At 58.9% G+C, this 25090-nt stretch overlaps 1 protein-coding gene across 1 annotated transcript in view; it reads left to right on the forward strand.

Moving 5' to 3' along the window:
• LOC102946450 (tenascin-X) overlaps positions 1-25090 on the forward strand; it is an 82626-nt gene that overhangs the window by 35850 nt on the left and 21686 nt on the right. The window contains 15 exon segments of the mRNA XM_043527624.1: positions 1978-2265; positions 3268-3561; positions 4621-4914; positions 6153-6446; positions 7310-7603; positions 10431-10724; positions 11743-12036; positions 13427-13720; positions 14707-15000; positions 16049-16342; positions 17329-17622; positions 20142-20432; positions 21246-21533; positions 23046-23339; positions 24293-24586. Of these exon segments, the coding sequence (XP_043383559.1) occupies positions 1978-2265; positions 3268-3561; positions 4621-4914; positions 6153-6446; positions 7310-7603; positions 10431-10724; positions 11743-12036; positions 13427-13720; positions 14707-15000; positions 16049-16342; positions 17329-17622; positions 20142-20432; positions 21246-21533; positions 23046-23339; positions 24293-24586 (4395 nt within the window).

Consider the following 25090-nt stretch of genomic DNA (forward strand, 5'->3'; position numbering starts at 1 on the left):
TACGGGGATGGAGGGATGGATGGATGGACAGATGGAGGGTTTGGTGATAGATGGGTATGTAGCTGCGTACGTGGATGGAGTGATGGATGGATGGATGGATGGACAGAGGGGGTGTTTGGTGATAGATGGGGATGTAGCTGCGTACGGGGATGGATGGATGGACAGAGGGAGGGTTTGGTGATAGATGGATATGTAGCTGCGTACGGGGATGGAGGGATGGATGGATGGACAGAGGGAGGGTTTGGTGATAGATGGGTATGTAGCTGCGTACGGGGATGGAGGGATGGATGGATGGACAGAGGGAGGGTTTGGTGATAGATGGGGATGTAGCTGCGTACGGGGATGGAGGGATGGATGGATGGACAGAGGGAGGGTTTGGTGATAGATGGGTATGTAGCTGTGTACGGGGATGGAGGGATGGATGGATGGACAGAGGGAGGGTTTGGTGATAGATGGGTATGTAGCTGCGTACGGGGATGGGGGGATGGATTAATGGACAGAGGGAGGGTTTGGTGATAGATGGGTATGTAGCTGTGTACGGGGATGGAGGGATGGATGGATGGACAGAGGGAGGGTTTGTTGATAGATGGGTATGTAGCTGTGTACGGGGATGGAGGGATGGATGGATGGACAGAGGGAGGGTTTGGTGATAGATGGGTATGTAGCTGCGTACGGGGATGGGGGGATGGATTAATGGACAGAGGGAGGGTTTGGTGATAGATGGGTATGTAGCTGCGTACGGGGATGGGGGGATGGATTAATGGACAGAGGGAGGGTTTGGTGATAGATGGGTATGTAGCTGCGTACGGGGATGGAGGGATGGATGGATGGACAGAGGGAGGGTTTGGTGATAGATGGGTATGTAGCTGCGTACGGGGATGGAGGGATGGATGGATGGACAGAGGGAGGGTTTGGTGATAGATGGGTATGTAGCTGCGTACGGGGATGGAGGGATGGATGGATGGACAGAGGGAGGGTTTGGTGATAGATGGGGATGTAGCTGTGTACGGGGATGGAGGGATGGATGGATGGACAGAGGGAGGGTTTGGTGATAGATGGGTATGTAGCTGCGTACGGGGATGGAGGGATGGATGGATGGACAGAGGGGGGGTTTGGTGATAGATGGGTATGTAGCTGCGTACGGGGATGGAGGGAGGGATAGATGGACAGATGGAGGGTTTGGTGATAGATGGGTATGTAGCTGCGTACGGGGATGGAGGGATGGATGGATGGACAGAGGGGGGGTTTGGTGATAGATGGGTATGTAGCTGCGTACGGGGATGGAGGGATGGATGGATGGACAGAGGGAGGGTTTGGTGATAGATGGGTATGTAGCTGTGTACGGGGATGGAGGGATGGATGGATGGACAGAGGGAGGGTTTGGCGATAGATGGGTATGTAGCTGCGTACGGGGATGGAGGGATGGATGGATGGACAGATGGAGGGTTTGGTGATAGATGGGTATGTAGCTGCGTACGGGGATGGATGGATAGGTGTACGTGCAGAGGGATGGAAGAAGAAGTGTTCTGGGATGGATGGACTGATGTGTGTATCTGGGGCTGGATGGGTGTCAATGGGGATCTCTATTGACATTGGTGGCTTTGGTTCACTCCCTTCCCTTTCTCTCTCATTTGTTCTTCTTTCCCTCTCTCTCCTCCCATCTCCGCTCAGCTCTCACCGTGGTTTGTGTCGGTCGCTCTCACCCGACGCCTCCGCGGAAGTGGAGTGGTTGCGGGGAACCCGGGAATGTGGGATCCTCTTTGCAGACATGCACCATCTGTCTGTCTGTCCCCAGCTCTGCTTCCCAGCAGCAGGATCCGGCTCTGTCCTGGGAACAGTCCCTGGGGCTCCCTGCACCCTCCCCTCACTAATTGTCTCTGCAGGTCCCATCTCGCTTGGAATAACTTGGGCCCCCAAGGACCCAGTGAGCCGCCCCCAACCCTGGCTGTGACCTTCTCCCCCCTCTCTCTGTTCCAGCCGTGACTGGGGAGGAAGAACCCGCCCCCCAGCCCAGCCTGGGGGAGCTCTCAGCCTCTGACGTCACCCACGACTCCATCCTGCTCTCCTGGACTGTAGAGGGGACCTTCGACTCCTTCCTCCTCCAGTACAAGGACGCGGAGGGCAAACCCCAGGCATTGCCTGTGGACGGGGGATCCCGCACGGTCACCGTCGCCAACCTGGCCCCCTCCCGCCGATACAAGTTCAACCTCTACGGCATCTCCGGCCGCAAGCGCCTCGGCCCCGTCTCCACCGACACCGTCACAGGTCAGCGGCTGCTCCCGGGGGTGCCGGCTCCATCCTCTCCCGCCCGCTTTGCTTTACAGCGTGGTGGTGATGCTGGCCCCCAGGCTAGGAACTTCCCAAAAAGATGCTTCCAAGCCTCCAGCCTCCACCACCAGACTACCAGCCATTCAAGGTCTGGAGAGAAGAGAATGTTTAGGCACGGATGGATGGATGGAGGGAGGGATGGATGGATGGATGGAGGGAGGGATGGAGGGAAGGATGGATAAACTGGTGGATCACGTGCACGGGGCACGTTGAGTGAATGGATAGATGTGTATGGGGATGGCTGGAAGGATGGAATTGGTGGCCACGATGGATAGATGGAGGAATGGCTGTGGATGGGGATGGATAGACAGATGGGTGGGTGGACGGATGTGCATGGGGATGGAGGGCTATTTATGGGGATGCATAGGTAGACGTGTGTGTACGTGTAACCCTTCTGCCAGTTAGTACTGGGAGCCAAAAGGCTGTTATGTATAGTGATGGATGGATGGTTGGACAGTGATCGACTAACGGATGGGTGTGTATGGGGATGGGTGGATGGATGAGGGGAGGGATGGATGGAGTGTATGGGTGTGTACAGGGATGGATAGATGGGTGTAGATTGGGAGTGATGGATGGAGGGGTGGGTTTGGCAATGAATGGGTGTCAGTGGGGATCTTCCCATTGACGGTGGTGGCATTGGTTCAACCCCTTCTCTTTCTCTCTCATTTCTTCTTCCTTCCCTCACCGAGGTTTGTGCCGGTTGCTCTGGGGTGGCCGCGGGGAATGTGGGATCCTCTTTGCAGACGTGCCCTGTCCGTCGGTCTGTCCCCAGCTCTCCTTCCCAGCAGCAGGATCCAGTTGTGTCCTAGGGCTAGTCCCTGGGACTCCCTTCGCCCTCCACACAAGAATTCCTCTCCTCAGATCCCCTCTGGTTAGGAATAACCCAGGTGAGCCTCCCCCACCCTGGCTGCGCCCTTCACCCCCCTCTCTCTGTTCCAGCCGCGGCGCCGCGGGAGGAGGAACCTGCCCCCCAGCCCAGCCTGGGGGAGCTCTCGGCCTCCAACGTCACCCACGACTCTGCCCTGCTCTCCTGGACCGTCCAGGCCGGGACCTTCGACTCCTTCCTCCTCCAGTACCGGGACACGGAGGGCAACCCCCAGGTGCTGCCCGTGGACGGGGGATCCCGCACGGTCACCGTCGCCAACCTGGCCCCCTCCCACCGATACAAGTTCAACCTCTACGGCATCTCCGGCCGCAAGCGCCTCGGCCCCGTCTCCACCGACGCAGTCACAGGTCAGCGGCTGCCCCCGGGGCACCGGCCCCTTCCCCTCCCGCCCCCTTTGCTTTCCAGTGTCAGAGGCACCAACCCCTGGGCCGGGAGCTTCCAAGGAAGATGCCTCCAATCCTCCAGCTTTAAGAAGCAGATTGCCGGACAGAGAGAGTGTGGGTGGGTGGGTGGATGGATGGATCGATAGACGGGTGGCTGGCTGGGTGCGGGGGTGGGGGTGTGGATGTGCATGGGGCAGGTTGAGTGAATGGATACATATGTATGGGGATGGATGGCTGAATGAATAGGTAGATGGATGACTGTCTATAGGGGTGGATGAAGATGTATGAATAGATAGAGGATTGGATATTGGATGGACGGACGGAAGGACAGGTGGGAAGGCAGATGTGAATTAGAATGGACGGGGGGAAGGGTGAGGAGGTGTATGGGGACGGGAGAAGGGTGGGCGGAGGTGTACTGGGATGTGTGTGGGGAAGGATGGGTGTTTTGGGGGATGCACCGGTAGCTGTATACGTGTCACTCTGTGACCAGCTGCCATTGTCAGAAACAAGGACCAGATGGTTGTGGTGATGAATGCATGGATGGACGGATAGATGGACGGATGGTATGGTGATGGATGGATGTGTATGGGGATGGAGGAGTTTCTGGGGGTGGATGGGTGTCAATGGGGATCTTTACAGTGATGTTGGTGGGTTTGGTTCACCCCCTTCTCTTTCTCTCTCATTTGTTCTTCCTTCCCCCTCTCTCCTCGCGTCTCAGCTCAGCTCTCACCGAGGTTTGTGCCGGTCGCTCTGGGCCAACCCCTCCATGGGGTGGGATGGCCGCGGTGAACTCGGGAATGTGGGATCCTCTTTATAGACTTTCACCATCCGCCTGTCTGCAATTCTACTTCCCAGAAGCAGGATCCGTCTGTGTCCTGGGACTGGTCCCTTGGGATCCCTGCACCCTCCCCTGCTAATTCTCTCTGCAGATCCCCTCTGGCCTAGGAATAACCCAGACCCCGAAGGATCCGGTGAGCCACCCCCACCCCGGCTGCGCTCTTCACCCCCCTCTCTCTGTTCCAGCCGCGGCACCACGGGAGGAAGAACAGGCCCCCCAACCCAGCCTGGGGGAGCTCTCGGCCTCCGACGTCACCCACGACTCCGCCCTGCTGTCCTGGACCGTCGAGGCCGGGGACTTCGACTCCTTCCTCCTCCAGTACAAGGACGCGGAGGGCAACCCCCAGGCGCTGCCCGTGGACGGGGGATCCCGCACGGTCACCGTCGCCAACCTGGCCCCCTCCCACCGATACAAGTTCAACCTCTATGGCATCTCCGGCCGCAAGCGCCTCGGCCCCGTCTCCACCGATGCCGTCACAGGTCAGCGGCTGGACCCGGGGGTGCCGAGCCCCTTCCCCTCATACCCTGCTTTGCCCTGCAACACAGTAACGGTGCTGGCCATCGCGAAGACGTTCTTCTCTTCCATCTTCTCTTCGTGGTCTCTCTCCATTGCACAGGAGCTTGGGGAACCATTCCGGCCCATGTTCCTCTGTCCCGCTTGTCTGAGTCTGCCCCAGTTCCCCTTCCTTGGACTGTCTATGGACCTCTTTATGGGGCCTACACGTGACTGTGTATGCCTCCATCCATCTCCAGCATGTAGCCACACCTCCATCCATCCATCCCCAGCATCCATCCATCCATCCATCTCCAACATGTACCCACACCTCCATCCATTCATCCATCCATCCACCCACAGCATCCATCCATCTCCAACTTGTACCCACACCTCCATCCATCCATCTCCAACATGTACCCACACCTCCATCCATCCATCCATCCATCCACCCACAGCATCCATCCATCCAGCCATCTCCAACTTGTACCCACACCTCCATCCATTCATCCATCCATCCATCCCCAGCATCCATCCATCCATCTCCAACATGTACCCACACCTCCATCCATTCATCCATCCATCCACCCACAGCATCCATCCATCCAGCCATCTCCAACTTGTAGCCACACCTCCATCCATCCATCTCCAACTTGTACCCACACCTCCATCCATCCATCCATCCACCCAGAGCATCCAGCCAGCCAGCCATCTCCAACTTGTAGCCACACCCCCATCCATCCACACACCCCCTCCACACACCTCCTCCATCCATCCATCCATCCCCAACATGTACCCACGCCTCCATCCATCCATCCATCCACCCAGAGCATCCAGCCAGCCATCTCCAACTTGTAGCCACACCTCCATCCATCCCCAGCATCCATCCATCCATCTCCAACTTGTACCCACACCTGCATCCATCCATCCATCCATCCCCAGCATCCATCTATCGCTAACTTGTAGCCACACCTCCATCCATCCCCAGCATCCATCCATCTCTCCCATTCAGGATACACTCAGGGTCACCCAGGCCCCCTCTCGAGGTCCCATCTCTCCTTTTTGCTCCCTTGCGACCTCCCCGCTTAAATTTTCACTCCCTGCAGGGTCCCTGGGTAACGGGGCATGAGCCCCAGCATGCCCTGCCCCTGCTCTCTCTGGTTCATTGTCCCCGGTTGGACTCAGCGAGTGGCCGTGCCCCTCACCCCGCCAATCTCTCTTCCAGCCACGGCGCCGCGGAAGGAGGGAGTCGGGACGCAGCTCCGCCTGGGGGAGCTCTCGGTGGCCAATGCAGCCCACAACTCCCTCGACCTCTCCTGGACCGTGGAGGAGGGGACCTTCGACTCCTTCATCCTCCAGTACCGGGATGCAGAGGGCAACCCCCGGGCGCTGCCCGTGGACGGTGCCCTGCGCTCCCTCCACCTCCATGACCTGGCCCCCTCCCGCAGATACAAGTTCAACCTCTACGGCGTCTCCGGCCGCAAGCGCCTCGGCCCCGTCTCCACCGACGCCGTCACAGGTCAGCGGCTGCGCCCAGGTGCCTGGGTCTCCTCGGCCTCTCTGGCTCCTGGAGCGTCACGTCTCTCTCCGGAGCCGCTTGTGCCCTTGCCCTTGCTCACAGCACGGGCGTGTGCCATGTGTCTGTCTGTGCTGAGAGCCACCCGGCCGCCAGCCCGTCCCCAGGGTCCCAGGGCTGCGACCTCCTCCTCCTTCCACGCTCCGTCTATCTCCTGTGCCTAGTTCTCTGCCTCCTTCCACCTTCTCTCTTTCTGCCTTCAGCTTCTCCCAATGCCAGGCAACCGGCGCTTTCTTCCCCCTTCTGTCCATCCAATGCCCTTCTTTTATCTCCTTCACTCTCCTGCTTCTACCCTCCAGCTGGTCTGTGCCTTTCTTTCTGCCTCCCCCTTCTTTCTCTCTTTGTCTGTCATCTATGAGTCCAGGGATCCTCCCCTTCTCTCCCCTTTCCGTGATCGATCTACTCCTCATTTCTCTTTCTCCTCCGCTTTCACTCTCTGTCCATCTGCGCCATCCAGTTCTCTCCTTTCCTTCCTCTACGCTGTTTAGTCAGCGTTCCTTCCCCATCATTCTTCTGTTTCCTCCCTTTCATGCTTTCATTCTTCCCTTCCTGATCTCTCTTGCGCCGTCTCCCCACTTTCCTTGGATTCTTCCCTCTACTTTCCTTCCTCTTTCTTCCTTTGCTGCTTCCCCCCTTTTCTCTCTTCCGTTTCCTCGAACGTTTCCCCTCCTTCCTCATTCATTTTTTCTTTTGGTCGGTTTTGAGTCTATTTTTTTTCTCCACTCTTCTGCTTTGTCTTCCCTCCAGTTGTTGCCTTTTATCCCAGACAGTGATCTGCCCCCTTCACCCCCCTCTCTCTGTTCCAGCCGCGGCGCCGCGGGAGGAGGAACCCGCCCCCGAGCCGAGCCTGGGGGGGCTCTCGGCCTCCAACGTCACCCACGACTCCGCCCTGCTCTCCTGGACCGTCCAGGCTGGGACCTTCGACTCCTTCGTCCTCCAGTACAAGGACACGGAGGGCAACCCCCAGGCGCTGCCCGTGGATGGGGGATCCCGCACAATCACTGTCGCCAACCTGGCCCCTTCCCGCCGATACAAGTTCAACCTCTACGGTGTCTCCGGCCGCAAGCGCCTTGGCCCCATCTCCACCGACGCCGTCACAGGTCAGCGGCTGCTCCCGGGGCACCGGCTCCTTCCCCTTGTATCCCGCTTTGCTTTGCAGCGCGGTGGGGGCATTAGCCAGTGCTCCAGGGCCATCTCAGGAAGACACTTCAAAGCCTCAGATGTCCAAGACTGGGCTACTGACCATTCAACAGATGAGAGTGTGGGGGGTGGATGGATGGATGGATGGATGGATAGAGGGGGTGGATGGATGGATGGATGGATAGAGGGGGTGGGTGGATGGATGGATGGATGGATAGAGGGGGTGGGTGGATGGATGGATGGATGGATAGAGGGGGTGGGTGGATGGATGGATAGAGGGCTGTATTGGGGAATGGATGGAATGATAGATGGATAGATAGAAGGAAGGATGGGTTTGTGTGGATGGGTGGATGGAGGGGTGTGTGTGGATGGATGGATAGAGGGGGTGGATGGATGGATGGATGGATGGGGGGGGGTGTGTGGATGGATGGAGGGGGTGGATGGATGGATGGATGGAGGGCTGTATTGGGGAACAGATGGAATGATAGATGGATAGATAGAAGGAAGAATGGGTTTGTGTGGATGGATGGATAGAGGGGGTGGATGAATGGATGGAGGGAGGGCTGTATTGGGGAATGGATGGAATGATAGATCTACCCACAGCATCTATGTGTGAATGGATTGATGGATGGATGGAGGGATGGATGGAGGGGTGTGTGTGGATAGATTGAGGGCTGTATTGGGGAATGGATAGAATGATAGATGGATTGATGGAAGGACGGGTTTGTGTGGATGGATGGATGGACGGCTGTATTGGGGATGATGGACGGCTGTATTGGGGGGGTATCAGAGAATTGACGGAATGATAGATGGGTGGAGGGGCTGTGCGGATGGATGGATGGAGGAGGCGTGTGGAGGGGGTGTGTGGATGGATGGGGGTGTGGATGGATGGACGGCTGTATTGGGGGATGGATGGATGGCTGTATTGGGGGGGTATCAGAGAATTGATGGAATGATAGATGGATGGAGGGGGTGTGCGGATGGATGGATGGAGGAGGCGTGTGGAGGGGGTGTGTGGATGGAGGGGGTGTGTGGATGGATGGACGGCTGTATTGGGGGATGGATGGACAGCTGTATTGGGGGATGGATGGACGGATGGAGGGGGGGTATGGCTGGACGGATGGACGGGGGGTATGGCTGGACGGATGGACGGGGGGTATGGCTGGACGGATGGACGGGGGGTATGGCTGGACGGATGGACGGGGGGTATCAGAGAATTGACGGAATGATAGATGGATGGAGGGGGTGTGCGGATGGATGGATGGAGGAGGCGTGTGGAGGGGGTGTGTGGATAGAGGGGGGTGTGGATGGATGGACGGCTGTATTGGGGGATGGATGGACGGCTGTATTGGGGGGGGATGGCTGGACAGATGGAGGGGGGTATCAGAGAATTGACGGAATGATAGATGGATGGAGGGGGTGTGCGGATGGATGGATGGAGGAGGTGTGTGGAGGGGGTGTGTGGATGGAGGGGGGTGTGTGGATGGATGGACGGCTGTATTGGGGGATGGATGGACGGCTGTATTGGGGGGGGATGGCTGGACAGATGGAGGGGGGTATCAGAGAATTGACGGAATGATAGATGGATGGAGGGGGTGTGCGGATGGATGGATGGAGGAGGCGTGTGGAGGGGGTGTGTGGATGGAGGGGGTGTGTGGATGGATGGACAGCTGTATTGGGGGATGGCTGGACGGATGGAGGGGGGGTATGGCTGGACGGATGGAGGGGGGGTATGGCTGGACGGATGGAGGGGGGGTATCAGAGAATTGACGGAATGATAGATGGATGGAGGGGGTGTGCGGATGGATGGATGGAGGAGGCGTATGGAGGGGGTGTGTGGATGGAGGGGGGTGTGGATGGATGGACGGCTGTATTGGGGGATGGATGGACGGATGGAGGGGGTGTGCGGATGGATGGATGGAGGAGGCGTGTGGAGGGGGTGTGTGGATAGAGGAGGGTGTGGATGGATGGACGGCTGTATTGGGGGATGGCTGGACGGATGGAGGGGGGTATGGCTGGACGGATGGAGGGGGGGTATCAGAGAATTGACGGAATGATAGATGGATGGAGGGGCTGTGCGGATGGATGGATGGAGGAGGCGTGTGGAGGGGGTGTGTGGATAGAGGAGGGTGTGGATGGATGGACGGCTGTATTGGGGGATGGCTGGACGGATGGAGGGGGTGTGTGGATGCATGGAGGGCTGTATCAGAGACAGAGGGAATGATGGATGGGTCGAAGGATGGATGTGTTTGACAAGATGGACGGATGGGTCCGTGGGGGATGAATAGCTGGCAGGAGGACATGTGGAAAGGGATGGGTAGACACTGGGTATTTATGGAGATGGATGGGTATGAGTGAAAATGGATGGGGATGGAGGCGTGTGTACGGCTGGAGGGGTGTCAGTGGGGATCTTTCCATTGACATTGGAGGCTTTGGTTCACCCCCTTCTCTCTCTCACGTGTTCTTCCTTCCCCCCCCTCCTCCCGTCTCAGCTCAGCTCTCACCGAGGTTTGGGCCGACCCCTCCACGGAGGCGGGTGGCTGCGGGGAACCCAGGAATGTGGGATCCTCTTTGCAGACATGCCCCGTCCATCCGTCTGTCCCCAGGTCTCCTTCCCAGCAGCAGGATCCGACTGTGTCCTGGGGCTGGTCTGTGGGGCTCCCTGCCCCCTCCCTCCGCTAATCCTCTCTGCTGATCCCCTCTGCCTAGGAATTACCTGGCCCCCAAGGACTCAGTGAGCCTCCCTCTACCCCAGCCACGCCCTTCACCCCCCTCTCTCTGTTCCAGCCGCGGCGCCGCGAGAGGAGGAACCTGCCCCCCAGCCCAGCCTGGGGGAGCTCTCGGCCTCCGACGTCACCCACGACTCCGCCCTGCTCTCCTGGACCGTCCAGGCCGGGGACTTCGACTCCTTCCTCCTCCAATACAAGGACGCGAAGGGCAAACCCCAGGCGCTGCCCGTGGATGGGGGATCCCGCACGGTCACCGTCACCAACCTGGCCCCATCCCGCCGATACAAGTTCAACCTCTACGGCATCTCCGGCCGCAAGCGCCTCGGCGCCGTCTCCACCGACGCCGTCACAGGTCAGCGGCTGGACCCGGGGTGCCAGCTCCGTCCCCTCCCACCCCCTTTGCTTTGCTGCCAGCCTGGACCTTCCTGGGAAGATGCTTCCAAGACTCCAACCTCCGCAACCCGTCTACCGGCCATTCAATGGGTGGAGGAGTTTGGATGGGAATGGAGGGGTGGCTAGACAGCTGGATCGATGTGCATGGAACAGACTGACTGACTGGAGCGATGTGCGTGGGGTGCATGGATCAGTGAGTGAATAGATAGATGGATGGCTGTCTATGGGGATTGTCTGCTCCATGGAATAGATAGATGGATGGCTGTCTATGGGGAGATGGAGGGATGAATGGACGAATGGAGCGGATGGTCATGGATGGATAGATGGATGAATGGATGTCTATGGGGATTGGTGGGGATGGATGGATAGGCGGATGAATAGATGGATGGGTAGGTGGATGAATGGATGGATGTGTAGATGGGTGGCTGTCTGTGGGCATGGATGGGGATGAAGGGGATGGTCACGGCTGGACAGATAGATGAATGGGTGTGTATGAGGACGGAGGGATGTTTGGAGAAGTGGTTGGGGCTAGACGGGTATGGGCGTTTCTGGGGCTGGATGGGTGTAACTGGGGATCTTTCCATTGATGGTGGTGGCTTTGGTTCACCCCCTTCTCTTTCTCTGTCATTTGTTCTTCCTTCCCTCTCTCTCCTCCCCTCTCAGCTCAGCTCTTACCGTGGTTTGTGCTGGTCACTCTGGGCCGACCCCTCCATGGAGGCGGGATGGCCGCGGGAACCCAGGTGGGAAAGTGGGATCCTCCTTGCAGACATGCCCCGTTCATCTGTCTGTCCCCAGCTCTCCTTCCCGGAAGCAGGATCCAGCTGTGTCCTGGGGCTGGGCCCTGGGGCTCCCTGCACCCTCGGTCCGCTAATCCTATCCACCGGTCCCCTCTCGTTTGGAATAAAGCAGCCCCCCAAGGACTCAGAGAGCCACCACATATCCCGGCTGCACCCTTCACCCCCCTCTCTCTGTTCCAGCCGCGGCGCCGCAGGAGGAGGAACCCGCCCCCCGGCCCAGCCTGGGGGAGCTCTCAGCCTCCGACGTCACCCACGACTCCATCCCGCTCTCCTGGACCGTGGAGGAGGGGACCTTCGACTCCTTCCTCCTCCAGTACAAGGACGCGGAGGGCAACCCCCAGGCGCTGCCCATGGACGGGGGATCCCGCATGGTCACCGTCGCCAACCTGTCCCCCTCCCGCCGATACAAGTTCAACCTCTATGGCATCTCCGGCCGCAAGCGCCTCGGCCCCGTCTCCACCGACGCCGTCACAGGTCAGCGGCTGCTCCCGGGGGTGCCGGCCCCTTCCCCACCCGCCCCCTTTGCTTTGCTGCCAGCCGGGACATTCCTGGGAAGATGCTTCCAAGTCTCCAACCTCCGCAACCCATCTACCGGCCATTCAACAGATAGAGGACTTTGGATGGGGATGGCTGAGTGGATAGACAGACGGATTGATGTCCATGGAGCAGACTGAACGAATGGATCAATATGTATGGGGTGACTGGATCAATGATTGTATGGATAGATGGATGGCTGTCTATGGGGATGGATGGATGGATGGAAGGATGGATAGTGTGGCAAGATGGCCGATGTTTATATGGTGGGTTCTGCGCTTTTCTTGGGGAGGGGCTAAGATGTCACCCCTTGCCCCTGCTCTTGGGTGCTGAGGGCCCCGCTACAAGCCCGGGAAAGCGGTAGAGGAGGGAAGCGGGGGAGGGATCTGGGTTTGCTCCTCACTCTAAGCCCCAGCCCCAGCCCCTCTCAGCCCCTGCGGGTTTCTTACCCTCATCCCCCTTAGGTGGGGTTACCCTCAGTCCTTAGATGCTGGGGGGGAGGAAGTCTCCCTGTCCTGCTGGGGCAGGGTCTCCCTTACTTCAGTTCTCAGGTCTTCCAAATCTCTCAACACACCTCCAAGCTCCAGTCCTCTCTCCTTCCTCCTCCTCCTCTGACTGCCTGAAGCAGGGGGTTTTATTAGGTTCCTGACAGGGTTTAATTGACCACAGGTGCTCCAATTAACCTGTAGCCACCCTCCCTAGTCTACAGGGAACCACGCCTCAATTAGCCTAGGGCTTATATATCTCCCCTCGACCACTCTACCACTGCTCCCTGGCCCCCTGTATCACAATAGATAGGTAGATGGATGGCTGTGTAAGGGTATGGGTGATGTGGGACGGGGACGGATGAATAAATGAATAAATGAATGTGTGTGTATGAGGATGGAGGGATGTTTCGAGGAGTGGTTGGGGAAGGATGGGTGTCAATGGGGATCTTCCCATTGATGCTGGAGGCTTTGGTTCACCCCCTTCTCTTTCTCTCTCGTTTGTTCCTCCTTCCCCCTCTCTCCTCCCGTCTCAGCTCAGCGCTGCCCATGGTTTGTGCCGGTCACTCTGGGCCGACCCCTCCATGGGGAGGGATGGCTGCGGGGAACCCAGGAATGTGGGATCCTCTTTGCAGACTTGCCCCATCCGTCTGTCTATCCCCAGCTCTCCTTCCCAGCAGCAGGGTCTGGCTGTGTCCTGGGGCCGATACCTGGGGCTCCCTGCACCTTCCCTCTGCTAATCCTCTCTCCAGATCCCCTCTGCCCAGGAATATCGCCGCCCCCAAGGACCTGGCAAACCACCCTGCACCCCAGCCACACCCTTCACCCCCCTCTCTCTGTTCCAGCCGCGGCGCCACGGGAGGAGGAAACTGCCCCCCAGCCCAGCCTGGGGGAGCTCTCGGCCTCCGACGTCACCCACGACTCCACCCTGCTCTCCTGGACCGTGGAGGTGGGGACCTTCGACTCCTTCCTCCTCCAGTACAAGGACGCGGAGGGAAAACCCCAGGCGCTGCCCGTGGACGGGGGATCCCGCACGGTCACCGTCGCCAACCTGGCCCCCTCCCGCCGATACAAGTTCAACCTCTACGGCATCTCCGGCCGCAAGCGCCTCGGCCCCGTCTCCACCGACGCCGTCACAGGTCAGCGGCTGCCCCTGGGGCACCGGCCCCTTCCCCTCCGGCCCCCTTTGCTTTGCAGTGTGGTAGGGACAACAGCTGCCAGCAGGGACCTTCCTGGGAAGACACTTCCTAGACTCCCACCTCCACGTCCCATCGACTGGCCACTCAACAGATGGAGGCATATGGTTTGGTGGATAGACAGACAGGCAGCTGGTCGATGTGCTTGGAGCAGACTGACTGACTGGAGCGATGTCTGTGGGGTGCATGGATCAGTGAGTGAACAGACAGATGGATGGCTGTGGGTGGGGATGGATGGATGGATAGATAGATCAGTTGAGGGCTGTGTAAGGGGATGGATGGCTGTGGGTGGGGATGGATGGGTGGATAAATAGATGAATGGGTGTGTATGAAGATGCAGGACTGGATGGAGACGTGTCTGGAGCTGGGTGCCTGTCTATGGGGATTGGTGGAGATGGGTGAATGGATGGAAGTGTAGATGGGCGGCTGTCTAGGGGCATGGATGGGGATGGAGGGGATGGTCATGGATGGACAGATAGATGAATGGGTGCATATGAAGTTGGAGGGATGGAGGCGTGTGTACGGGGCTGGATGGGTGTCAATCGGGATCCTTCCATTGATGTTGGTGGCTTTGGTTCACCCCCTTCTCTTTCTCCCTCATTTGTTCTTCCTTCCCCCCTCTCCTCCCGTCTGAGCTCAGCTCTGCCCATGGTTTGTGCTGGTCACTCTGGGCCGACCCCTCCACGGAGGTGTGATGGCTGCGGGGAATGTGGGATCCTCTTTGCAGACATGCCCCGTCTGTCTGTCCCCAGCTCTCCTTCCCAACAGGAGGATCCGGCTGTGTCCTGGGGCCGGTCTCTGGTGCTCCCTGCACCCTCCCCCCGCTAATCCTCCCTACAGATCCCCTTTGGCTAGGAATTACCCGGCCCCACCAAGGACCTAGCGAGCTGCCCTGTCCTCCGCCCTTCACCCCCCTCTCTCTGTTCCAGCCGCGGCGCCACGAGAGGAGGAACCCGCCCCCCAGCCCAGCCTGGGGGAGCTCTCGGCCTCCGACGTCACCCACGACTCCACCCTGCTCTCCTGGACCGTGGAGGAGGGGACCTTCGACTCCTTCCTCCTCCAGTACAAGGACACGAAGGGCAAACCCCAGGCACTGCCCGTGGACGGGGGATCCCGCACAGTCACCGTAACGAACCTGGCCCCCTCCCGCCGATACAAGTTCAACCTCTACGGCGTCTCCGGCCGCAAGCGCCTCGGCCCCGTCTCCACCGACGCAGTCACAGGTCAGCGGCTGCTTTGCTTTGCAGCGTGGTGGGGACAAGAGCTGCCATTTGGGACCTTCCTGGGAAGATGCTTCCCAGACTCCAACCTCCACAACTCGTCTACCGGCCATTCAATGGGTGGAGGAGTTTGGATGGGGATAGATGGGCGGATAGACAGACAGATGGATCGAAGTGCATGGAGCAGACTGAATTTATGGATCGATGTGTATGGGATGCATGGATAAATGAATAGATGGATGACTGTGTATGGGGATGGGTGAGGATGGATGGATGGGGATGGATGGAGATGGATGGATGAGGATGGGGATGGATGGATAGGTAGATGGAAGGATGGTTTTCTAAGGGTATCGATGGTGTTGGATGGTGAAGGTGATGGATGGATAAATAGATAAATTAGTGTGTATGAGAGTGGAGGGATGGATAGAGGCATGTTGGGGGCTGGATGGCTGTCTATGGGGATTAATGTAGATGGATGGATGGATGAATAGCTGGATGGATGAATGAATGGATGGATAGGTAGATGAATGGCTGTCTATGGGCATAGATGGGGATGGAGGGGATGGTCACGGATAGACAGATAGATGAATGGCTGTATATGGGGGTGTATGCATGGAGGGAGGAGTGTCTGGGGCTGGATAGGTCTGACTGGGGATCTTTGCATTGATGTTGGTGGTTTTGGTTCACCCCCTTCTCTTTCTCTCTCATTTCTTCTTCCTTCCCCCTCTCTCCTCCCATCTCAGCTCAGCTCTCACTGAGGTTTGTGCCGGTCGCTCTGGGCCGACCCCTCATGGGAAGCGGGATGGCCTTGGGGAACCTGGGAATGTGGGATCCTCCTTGCAGACATGCCACATCTGTCTGTCTGTCTGTCTGTGTGTCCCCAGCTCTCCTTCCTGGAAGCAGGATCCAGCTGTGTCCTGGGGCCAGTCCCGGGGCTCCCGCCAGTCCTCTCTTCAGGTCCCATCTCGCTTGGAATAACCCAGCACCCCAAGGACCCAGCGAGCTGCCCCCTACCCTGGCCGCACCCTTCACCCCCCTCTCTCTGTTCCAGCCGAGGCGCCGCGGGAGGAGGAACCCGCCCCCCAGCCCAGCCTGGGGGAGCTCTCGGCCTCCGACGTCACCCACGACTCCGCCCTGCTCTCCTGGACCGTGGAGGAGGGGACCTTCGACTCCTTCCTCCTCCAGTACAAGGACGCGGAGGGAAAACCCCAGGCGCTGCCCGTGGATGGGGGATCCCGCACGGTCACCGTCGCCAACCTGGCCCCCTCCCGCCGATACAAGTTCAACCTCTACGGCATCTCCGGCCGCAAGCGCCTCGGCCCCGTCTCCACCGACGCCGTCACAGGTCAGCGGCTGCCCCTGGGGCACCGGCCCCTTCCCCTCCGGCCCCCTTTGCTTTGCAGTGTAGTAGGGACAACAGCTGCCAGCAGGGACCTTCCTGGGAAGACACTTCCTAGACTCCCACCTCCACGTCTCATCGACTGGCCACTCAACAGATGGAGGCATATGGTTTGGTGGATAGACAGACAGGCAGCTGGTCGATGTGCTTGGAGCAGACTGACTGAATGGATCGATGTCTGTGGGGTGCATGGATCAGTGAGTGAACAGACAGATGGATGGCTGTGGGTGGGGATGGATGGATGGATAGATAGATCAGTTGAGGGCTGTGTAAGGGGATGGATGGCTGTGGGTGGGGATGGATGGATGGATAAATAGATGAATGGGTGTGTATGAAGTTGCAGGGCTGGATGGAGACGTGTCTGGAGCTGGGTGCCTGTCTATGGGGATTGGTGGAGATGGGTGAATGGATGGAAGTGTAGATGGGTGGCTGTCTATAGGCATAGATGGGGATGGAGGGGATGGTCATGGATGGACAGATAGATGAATGGGTGCGTATGAAGTTGGAGGGATGGAGGCGTGTGCACGGGGCTGGATGGGTGTCAATCGGGATCTTTCCACTGATGTTGGTGGCTTTGGTTCACCCCCTTCTCTTTCTCCCTCATTTGTTCTTCCTTCCCCCCTCTCCTCCCGTCTGAGCTCAGCTCTGCCCATGGTTTGTGCTGGTCACTCTGGGCCGACCCCTCCACGGAGGTGTGATGGCTGCGGGGAATGTGGGATCCTCTTTGCAGACATGCCCCGTCTGTCTGTCCCCAGCTCTCCTTCCCAACAGGAGGATCCGGCTGTGTCCAGGGGCCGGTCCCTGGGGCTCCCTGCACCCTCCCCCCGCTAATCCTCCCTACAGATCTCCTTTGGCTAGGAATTACCCGGCCCCACCAAGGACCTAGTGAGCTGCCCTGTCCTCCGCCCTTCACCCCCCTCTCTCTGTTCCAGCCGCGGCGCCACGAGAGGAGGAACCCGCCCCCCAGCCCAGCCTGGGGGAGCTCTCGGCCTCCGACGTCACCCACGACTCCACCCTGCTCTCCTGGACCGTGGAGGAGGGGACCTTCGACTCCTTCCTCCTCCAGTATAAGGACACGAAGGGCAAACCCCAGGCACTGCCCGTGGACGGGGGATCCCGCACAGTCACCGTAACGAACCTGGCCCCCTCCCGCCGATACAAGTTCAACCTCTACGGCGTCTCCGGCCGCAAGCGCCTCGGCCCCGTCTCCACCGACACCGTCACAGGTCAGCGGCTGCTCCTGGGGGTGCAGCTCCGTCCCCTCCCGCCTCCTTTGCTTTGCAGTGTCAGGGAAGCTGACCACTGGGCCAGGACCTTCCTAGGAAGATACTTTCCAGACTCCGCCTCCATGACCCAGTTACTGGCCATCCATGGATAGAGAGGGGGTCATGCGGGGAAGAATGGGGGGTGGATAGAGAGGGGGTCGTGCGGGGAAGAATGGGGGGGCGGGTGGATGGATAGAGAGGGGGTCGTGCGGGGAAGAATGGGGGGTGGATAGATGGATAGAGAGGGGGTCGTGCGGGGAAGAATGGGGGGGCGGGTGGACGGATAGATAGGGGGTCAAGGGGGGAAGAATGGGGGGGCGGGTGGACGGATAGAGATGCCAGTTAATGTGTATGGGAAGGATGGATGCAGAGTTGGGTTGGTTTGCGTTGGATGTGTATGGGAAGGATCTGCAGGTGTCCCGAGGGATGGACGGATGGGTGTGTGTGGGGATGGGGGGATGTTGGGAGGGGTGGATGGAGGAGTGTGTGGGGATGGATAGGTGTCAGTGGGGATCTTTCTACTGGTGTTAGTAGCTTTGGGTCACCCCCTTTCTTTCCGGGAATACAGCGAGGTGTGTGCTCCCTGAGTGGCGAGCCGGGTAATCACCATGTGTGACGTTCCTCAGGGTGCAACCTGGACCCCTGGATTCCCTTCAGCCACCAGCCTGGGCTGCCTTTTACACTCTTTGCTGTGACAACCACTAGCGTGTGAAGTCACTCCCAGCTGAATGCAAGACTGCTGTGCCCAGCCACCCACGAGTAGATACAGGGTGACACCCGCGTGTCCCTCCATCCAGCCTTGCCCCCCAGAATGTGCGTCTCGTGCCATTCTATAATCCACGGGGCGGTACAAGCCCAGACATCATCCGTCGTTGCACCAGCCCCAGTGACCTGGGTAGGGAGTTTCCCAAACTCTTCAGTCAAACCCGCTGGTTTAGACAAAACAATAAAACAAGTTGATTAACTAGATTTCAGGTGATTAGAAAGGGTAGGGCATAAAAGTCAGAACTGGTTACAAAAGAAATAAAGAAATAAACACGCAAGCTAATTCCTCAACTTTGCCAAGCTCAATAGGGTTTGAAGTAACTGGTTTTCTCGCCACACCAGATGCCGCAGCCAGTTCACAGGTAGGATTCCCTTTCAGACTGGGACCAGTCCCCTTTGTTCAGTGTTCTTCAGGTGTGCGTTGATGTGATGAGCAGAGAGCTGCAAGGTGGAGAGGCTAGGGACATTTCCCTCCCTTCTTATATGCCCGTCCTTTGTGCTGGAAAGATCTTCACTGGGTCATGGGGGCAGGCAGTTCCATTGCCTATGTGAGCTCCAAACTATCCTTCATTTGAATTGTAAATTTCTTTTTTACACCTCTCCCCTTGCTGGAGAATGTCCGATTAAGTAAGCGACAGCCCACTTGACTGTGTTGATGCCTGTCTGGGGTTGCCAGTGTGTCTTTGGCTCTGAAAAATGGGTTTGTTGGCATTACCCAGAACTGCAACATGTTTCACTAACAATCATACATCGCTTTACACACACGCTGTTATACACAGCTTAACAGGACAATGATGTCCAGCAGATTATGAGTTTTCAAATGATACCTAACAAGGCATCCTTTGTACAAAATATATCGTAACTGTATAAAGGTGTGAACATGGGGTACAGGGTGTCACAAGAGGGTTACTAACCTCAGCTGGCTCTTTATTCAGGCAGCTCACGGCTAAACGTCCCAGCCCTGTGCTTGCAGACTGATGTCCCGGCATCCCCGCCACACCCTTCCCTCCTGCAATCGGTCTGCACCTGCCAGGTTCCAGGCAGGGTTACTGGAGGATAAGGCCAGAAGGGACCGTGCTGATTGTCCCGTCTGACCCTTGTACACCACAGGCCGGAGAATGTCCCCCAGTTCCCGCTGTACTGAGCCCAGACACTGGGGCTTGGCTAACGCGTGTCCCAGCGAGGCAGCCGGGTTGGGTCTGCAGCCGTGCGGAGGTGGAGAGGACATGGCTTCCCCGGGGAGAGCAATTCCCCACACTGGGGAGCGTGGGCCCGATTTCTGAGTGGGGTTCGTCTGCGTTTGCGTCCAGCCCCTGGGGCATGTTCTACGCCTCTCTGCTGGGTTACAGAGCCTGGCGGAGCCTGGGGGTTGTCGCGGCTTTTCTCCCCGAGGGGTCACAATTGGAGGCAACCCTCAGTCATCTCTCCAAGGGGCTGAACAGCCTGAGCTCTCTGACCGTGGGGGCTGGGGGCCTTTTGGGTTCACACGCTAGGAGATGTGTCAGCCCAGAGCACCTCGGACCAACCCGCCGGACGTCCGGGTGGGACGGGATGGGGGTCTTCCCCAATGCTTTGCATCCACAGGCTGTTCCCATCAGTCCCGGTGCCCCCCAACCCCATCACCCAGCTCTCCCTGATGCTTCTGCCCCCTATTTCCCCTCTGCGGCGAGTCCCCAAGGAATCGTTCATCGAATCCGCACCCAACTTTGTTCCAGCTGCGGGGCCACGGGAGGAGGAACCCGCCCCCCAGCCCAGCCTGGGGGAGCTCTCGGCCTCCGACGTCACCCACAACTCCGCCCTGCTCTCCTGGACCGTGGAGGGGACCTTCGACTCCTTCCTCCTCCAGTACAAGGACGCGGAGGGCAACCCCGAGGCGCTGCCCGTGGACGGGGGATCCCGCACGGTCACGGTCACCAACCTGGCCCCCTCCCGCCGATACAAGTTCAACCTCTACGGCATCTCCGGCCGCAAGCGCCTCGGCCCCGTCTCCACTGACGCCGTCACAGGTCAGCAGCTGCTCACGGGGCGCGGCTCCTTCCCTCCTGCCCCCTTTGCTTTCCAGGGTCAGGGGCGCAGGCCACTGGGACAGGACCTTCTAAGGAAGACACATGTGAGCCTCAGGCATCTACGACCCTGGCTGCCGACGCTTCAGCAGATAGAAAGTGGGGTGTGTGCGGATGGATGGGTGGAGGGGCGTCTCCAGGAATGGAAGAAATGATTCATAGATAGACGGATGGGTGTGTTTGAAAGGATGGCGGGACGAATGGCTGCACAGAAGGATGTGTGTGAATGGATGGATGGACCTTGGGCATTCATGGGAATGGATGGATGGGAAGGGAACGGCTGGCTGGATAGATGGGTATGTATGGGGATGGAAGGATGGAGGAGTATCTAGGTCTGCATGGGTGTCAATGGGGATTTTTCCATTGATGTTGGAGGCTTTGGTTCACCCTCTTCTCTTTCTCTCTCATTTGTTCTTCCTTCCCCTTCTCTCCTCCCGTCTCAGCTCAGCTCTCACCGAAGTTTGCGCCAGTTGCTCTGGGCCGACCCCTCCGTGGAGGCGGGATGGCTGCGGGAAACTCAGGAATGTGGGATCCTCTTTGCAGACATGCCCCGTCCGTCTGTCCCCAGCTCTCCTTCCCAGCAGCAGGATCCGTCACTGTCCCAGGGAGGGGCCCTAGGGCTCCCTGCACCCTCCCCTCACTAATTGTCTCTGCAGATCCCCTCTCACTGGGAATAACCTGGCTTCCCAAGGATCCAGTGAGCCGCCCCCTGACCCTGGCCGCACCCTTCACCCCCTCTCTCTGTTCCCACCACAGCACCACGGGAAGAGGAACCTGCCCCCCAGCCCAGCCTGGGGGAGCTCTCGGCCTCCGACGTCACCCACGACTCCGCCCTGCTCTCCTGGACCGTCCAGGCCAGGGAATTCGACTCCTTCCTCCTCCAGTACAAGGACGCGGAGGGCAACCCCCAGGCGCTGCCCGTGGATGGGGGATCTCGCACCGTCACCGTCGCCAACCTGGCCCCTTCCCGCCGATACAAGTTCAACCTCTACGGCATCTCCGGCCGCAAGCGCCTCGGCCCCGTCTCCACCGACGCCGTCACAGGTCAGCGGCTGCTCCGGGGGTGCCGGCCCCTTCTCCACCCGCCCCCTTTGCTTTGCAGTGTGTGGGGACAGCAGCTGCCAGTGGGGACCTTCCTGGGAAGACGCTTCCCAGATTCCAACCTCCACAACCCGCCTACCGGCCATTCAATGGGTGGAGGAGTGTGGATGGAGGTGAATGGGTGGATTGACAGACAGACAGATAGATAGATCAGTGTGTATGAAGCAGACTGAATGAATAGATAGATGACTATGGGGTTGATGATTGAATGAATGAATGAATGAAAAGATACATGGATGGCTGTTTATAGGGATCAGTGGGGATGGATGGATGGGAATGGTCGTGAATGGATGGATGGATGAATGTGTATGGGGAGGGAGGGAGGGATGGATGGATGGATGGCTGAGCAGATGGATGGATGTCTACTGGTATGGATGGGAATGGATGGATTGATGGTCATGGATTGATAGATGAAGGGATGTGGATGGGGATGGATGGATAAGGAGATGGATGGATGGGGATGGATGGAAAAGGAGATGGATGGATGGATAAGGAGGTGGATGGATGGGGATGGATGGATGGATGGATGTGGATGAGGTTGGATGGGGATGGAGCTGATGGATAGATGAATAGATGGAGATGGATGGATGGATAAGGGGATGGACGTGGATGGGGATGGATAGGGATGGAGCAGATGGATAGATGAATGGATGCATATGGGGACGGATGGATAAGGAGATGAATGGATGCATATGGAGATGGATGGATGGGGTGGAGCAGATGGATAGATGAATGGATGCGTAGAGGGATGGATGGGTAAGGAGATGAATGGCTGCATATGGAGATGGATGGATGAAAGGGGATGGAGTGGATGGATAGATGAATGGATGCGTATGGGGATGGATGGAGTTTACGGAACTAGATGGGTGTTTTGGGGGATTCACGGCAGAGATGTGCGTGTCTGGATAACCCTTCTGCAGGGGGCAGGTACAAGGGCTATGCTGGGTAAGGTCATGGATGCCAGGATAGATGGATGTGAGTAGCCATGGGTGGTGGATGGATGGGGGAGCGTATGAAGATGGTATGGTCATTTCTGGGGCTGGATAGGTGTCAGTGAGGATGTTTCCATTGGTGTTGGTGGCTTTGATCCATCCCCTTCTTTTTCTTTCTCACTTGTTCTTGCTTCCCCCTCTCTCCTCCCATCTCAGCTCAGCTCTCACCGAGGTTTCTGCTGGTTGCTCTGGGCTGACCCCTCCATGGGGAGGGATGGCTGTGGGGAGCCCGGGAATGTGGGATCCTCTTTCCAGACATGCCCCGTCCATCTGTCCCCAGCTCTCCTTCCCAGAAGGAGGATCCGGCTGTGTCCTGGGGCCGGTCTCTGGTGCTCCCTGCACCCTCCCCCAACCAATCCTCTCTACAGATCACCTTTGGCTAGGAATTACCCGGCCCCACCAAGGACCTAGCGAGCTGCCCCCAAACCCAGCCGCACCCTTCACCCCCCTCTCTCTGTTCCAGCCGCGGCGCCGCGGGAGGAGGAACCTGCCCCCCAGCCCAGCCTGGGGGAGCTCTCGGCCTCCGACGTCACCCACGACTCCGCACTGCTCTCCTGGACCGTCCAGGCCGGGACCTTCGACTCCTTCCTCCTCCAGTACAAGGACGCGGAGGGCAAACCCCAGGCGCTGCCCATGGACGGGGCATCCCGCACGGTCACCGTCGCCAACCTGGCCCCCTCCCGCCGGTACAAGTTCAACCTCTACGGCATCTCCGGCCGCAAGCGCCTCGGCCCCGTCTCCACCGACGCCGTCACAGGTCAGCAGCTGGACCCGGGGTACCAGCCCCTTCCCCACCCCCCTTTTCTTTGCAGTGTCAGAAACCCGACCACTGGGCCAGGACCTTCCCAGGAAGACACTTCCAATCCTCCAGCCTCCATAAGCAGATTGCCGACCACTCAATGGGTAGAGAGAGGAGTGTGGGTGGGGATGGATGGATAGATGGATAGACGGACAGCTGGATCGATGTGTCTTGGGCAGGTTAATTGAATGGATAGATTTGTATGGGGATGGATGGACGGACGGATGGATGGAGACGATGGTAATGAATGGATATATATGGGGGTGGACGGATAGACGGGAGGGTGGGTGGATTTGTGTGGGGGTGGATGGAAGGGTGGACATACAGACGGTAGGGTGGGTGGATGTGTGTGGGGATGGATGGGTATTTTGGGGGATTCATGGGTAGATGTGTGGCCAGGTGGCATTGTGAGCAATGGGACAGGGTGAGTATGACGATAGATGCGAGGCTGGGTGGACGTATGACATGGTGATCGATGGCTGTATAGGTTTTTGTTGGGCTGGAGGGGTGTCAGTGAGAATCTTTCCATTGATGGAGGCTTTGGTTCACCCCCTTCTCTCTTGCTGTCATTTGTTCTTCCTTCCCCCTCTCTCCTCCCGGCTCAGCTCAGCTCTCGCCGAGTTTTGTGCCGGTCGCTCTGGGCCGACCCCTCCACGGAGGCGGGGTGGCCGCGGGGAACCTTGCAATGCAGGACTCTCTTTGGAGACATGCCCCGTGCGTCTGTCTGTCCCCAGGTCTCCTTCCCAGCAGCAGGATCCAGCTGTGTCCTGGGGCCGGTCCCTGGGGCTCCCTGCCCCCTCCCCTGCTAATTGTCTCCGCTGATCCCCTCTGGCTGGCAATAACCCGCTCCCCCAAGGACCCGGCAAGTGCTCCTGCTGGCCATGCCCTTCACCCCCCTCTCTCTGTTCCAGCCGCGGCGCCGCGGGAGGAGGAACCCGCCCCCCGGCCCAGCCTGGGGGAGCTCTCGGCCTCCAACGTCACCCACGACTCCGTGCTGCTCTCCTGGACCGTCCAGGCCGGGGACTTCGACTCCTTCCTCCTCCAGTACAAGGACGCGGAGGGCAACCCCCAGGCGCTGCCCGTGGACGGGGGATCCCGCACGGTCACCGTCACCAACCTGGCCCCCTCCCGCCGCTACAAGTTCAACCTCTACGGCATCTCCGGCCGCAAGCGCCTCGGCCCCGTCTCCACCGACGCCGTCACAGGTCAGCGGCTGGACCCGGGGGTGCTGCCCCCTTCCCTCCCGCCCCCTTTGCTTTGCAGCGCGGTGGGGACAAGAGCTGCCATTTGGGACCTTCCTGGGAAGACGCTTCGCAGACTCCAACCTCCGCAACCCGCCCACCGGCCATTCAGTGGATGGAGGAGTGTGGAGGGATCGATGTGTGTGGGGCAGATGGGGTGAATGCGTCACTGTGTATGGGCTGGTGTCACGGACTCCCAGGTCGTGCCCACTCTTGGCCCTGTGTGGTCCGTGGGGGGAACCCCCTTCAGTGCGACAGCCCTTCTCCCGGGGGTCCACTCTCTCTTGGGGGTCCAGCCCCTCCACCTCCTGGTACCGCACCTCTCTGAGCCTTAGCACACCTGTCTCTGCCGTGGGCCCCCTCAGGGAGTCCCCTCGCTCTGGACCCCCCAGGGCCTCCACCCCCCAGAGGGAATAATGCCCCCTGTTCTCTAGACCGGAGCGACGCTCCGCCAGCGTAAAACAGGAG

Source organism: Chelonia mydas, chromosome 14 (assembly GCF_015237465.2).
Source record: "Chelonia mydas isolate rCheMyd1 chromosome 14, rCheMyd1.pri.v2, whole genome shotgun sequence".
Classification (NCBI taxonomy): domain Eukaryota; kingdom Metazoa; phylum Chordata; order Testudines; family Cheloniidae; genus Chelonia; species Chelonia mydas.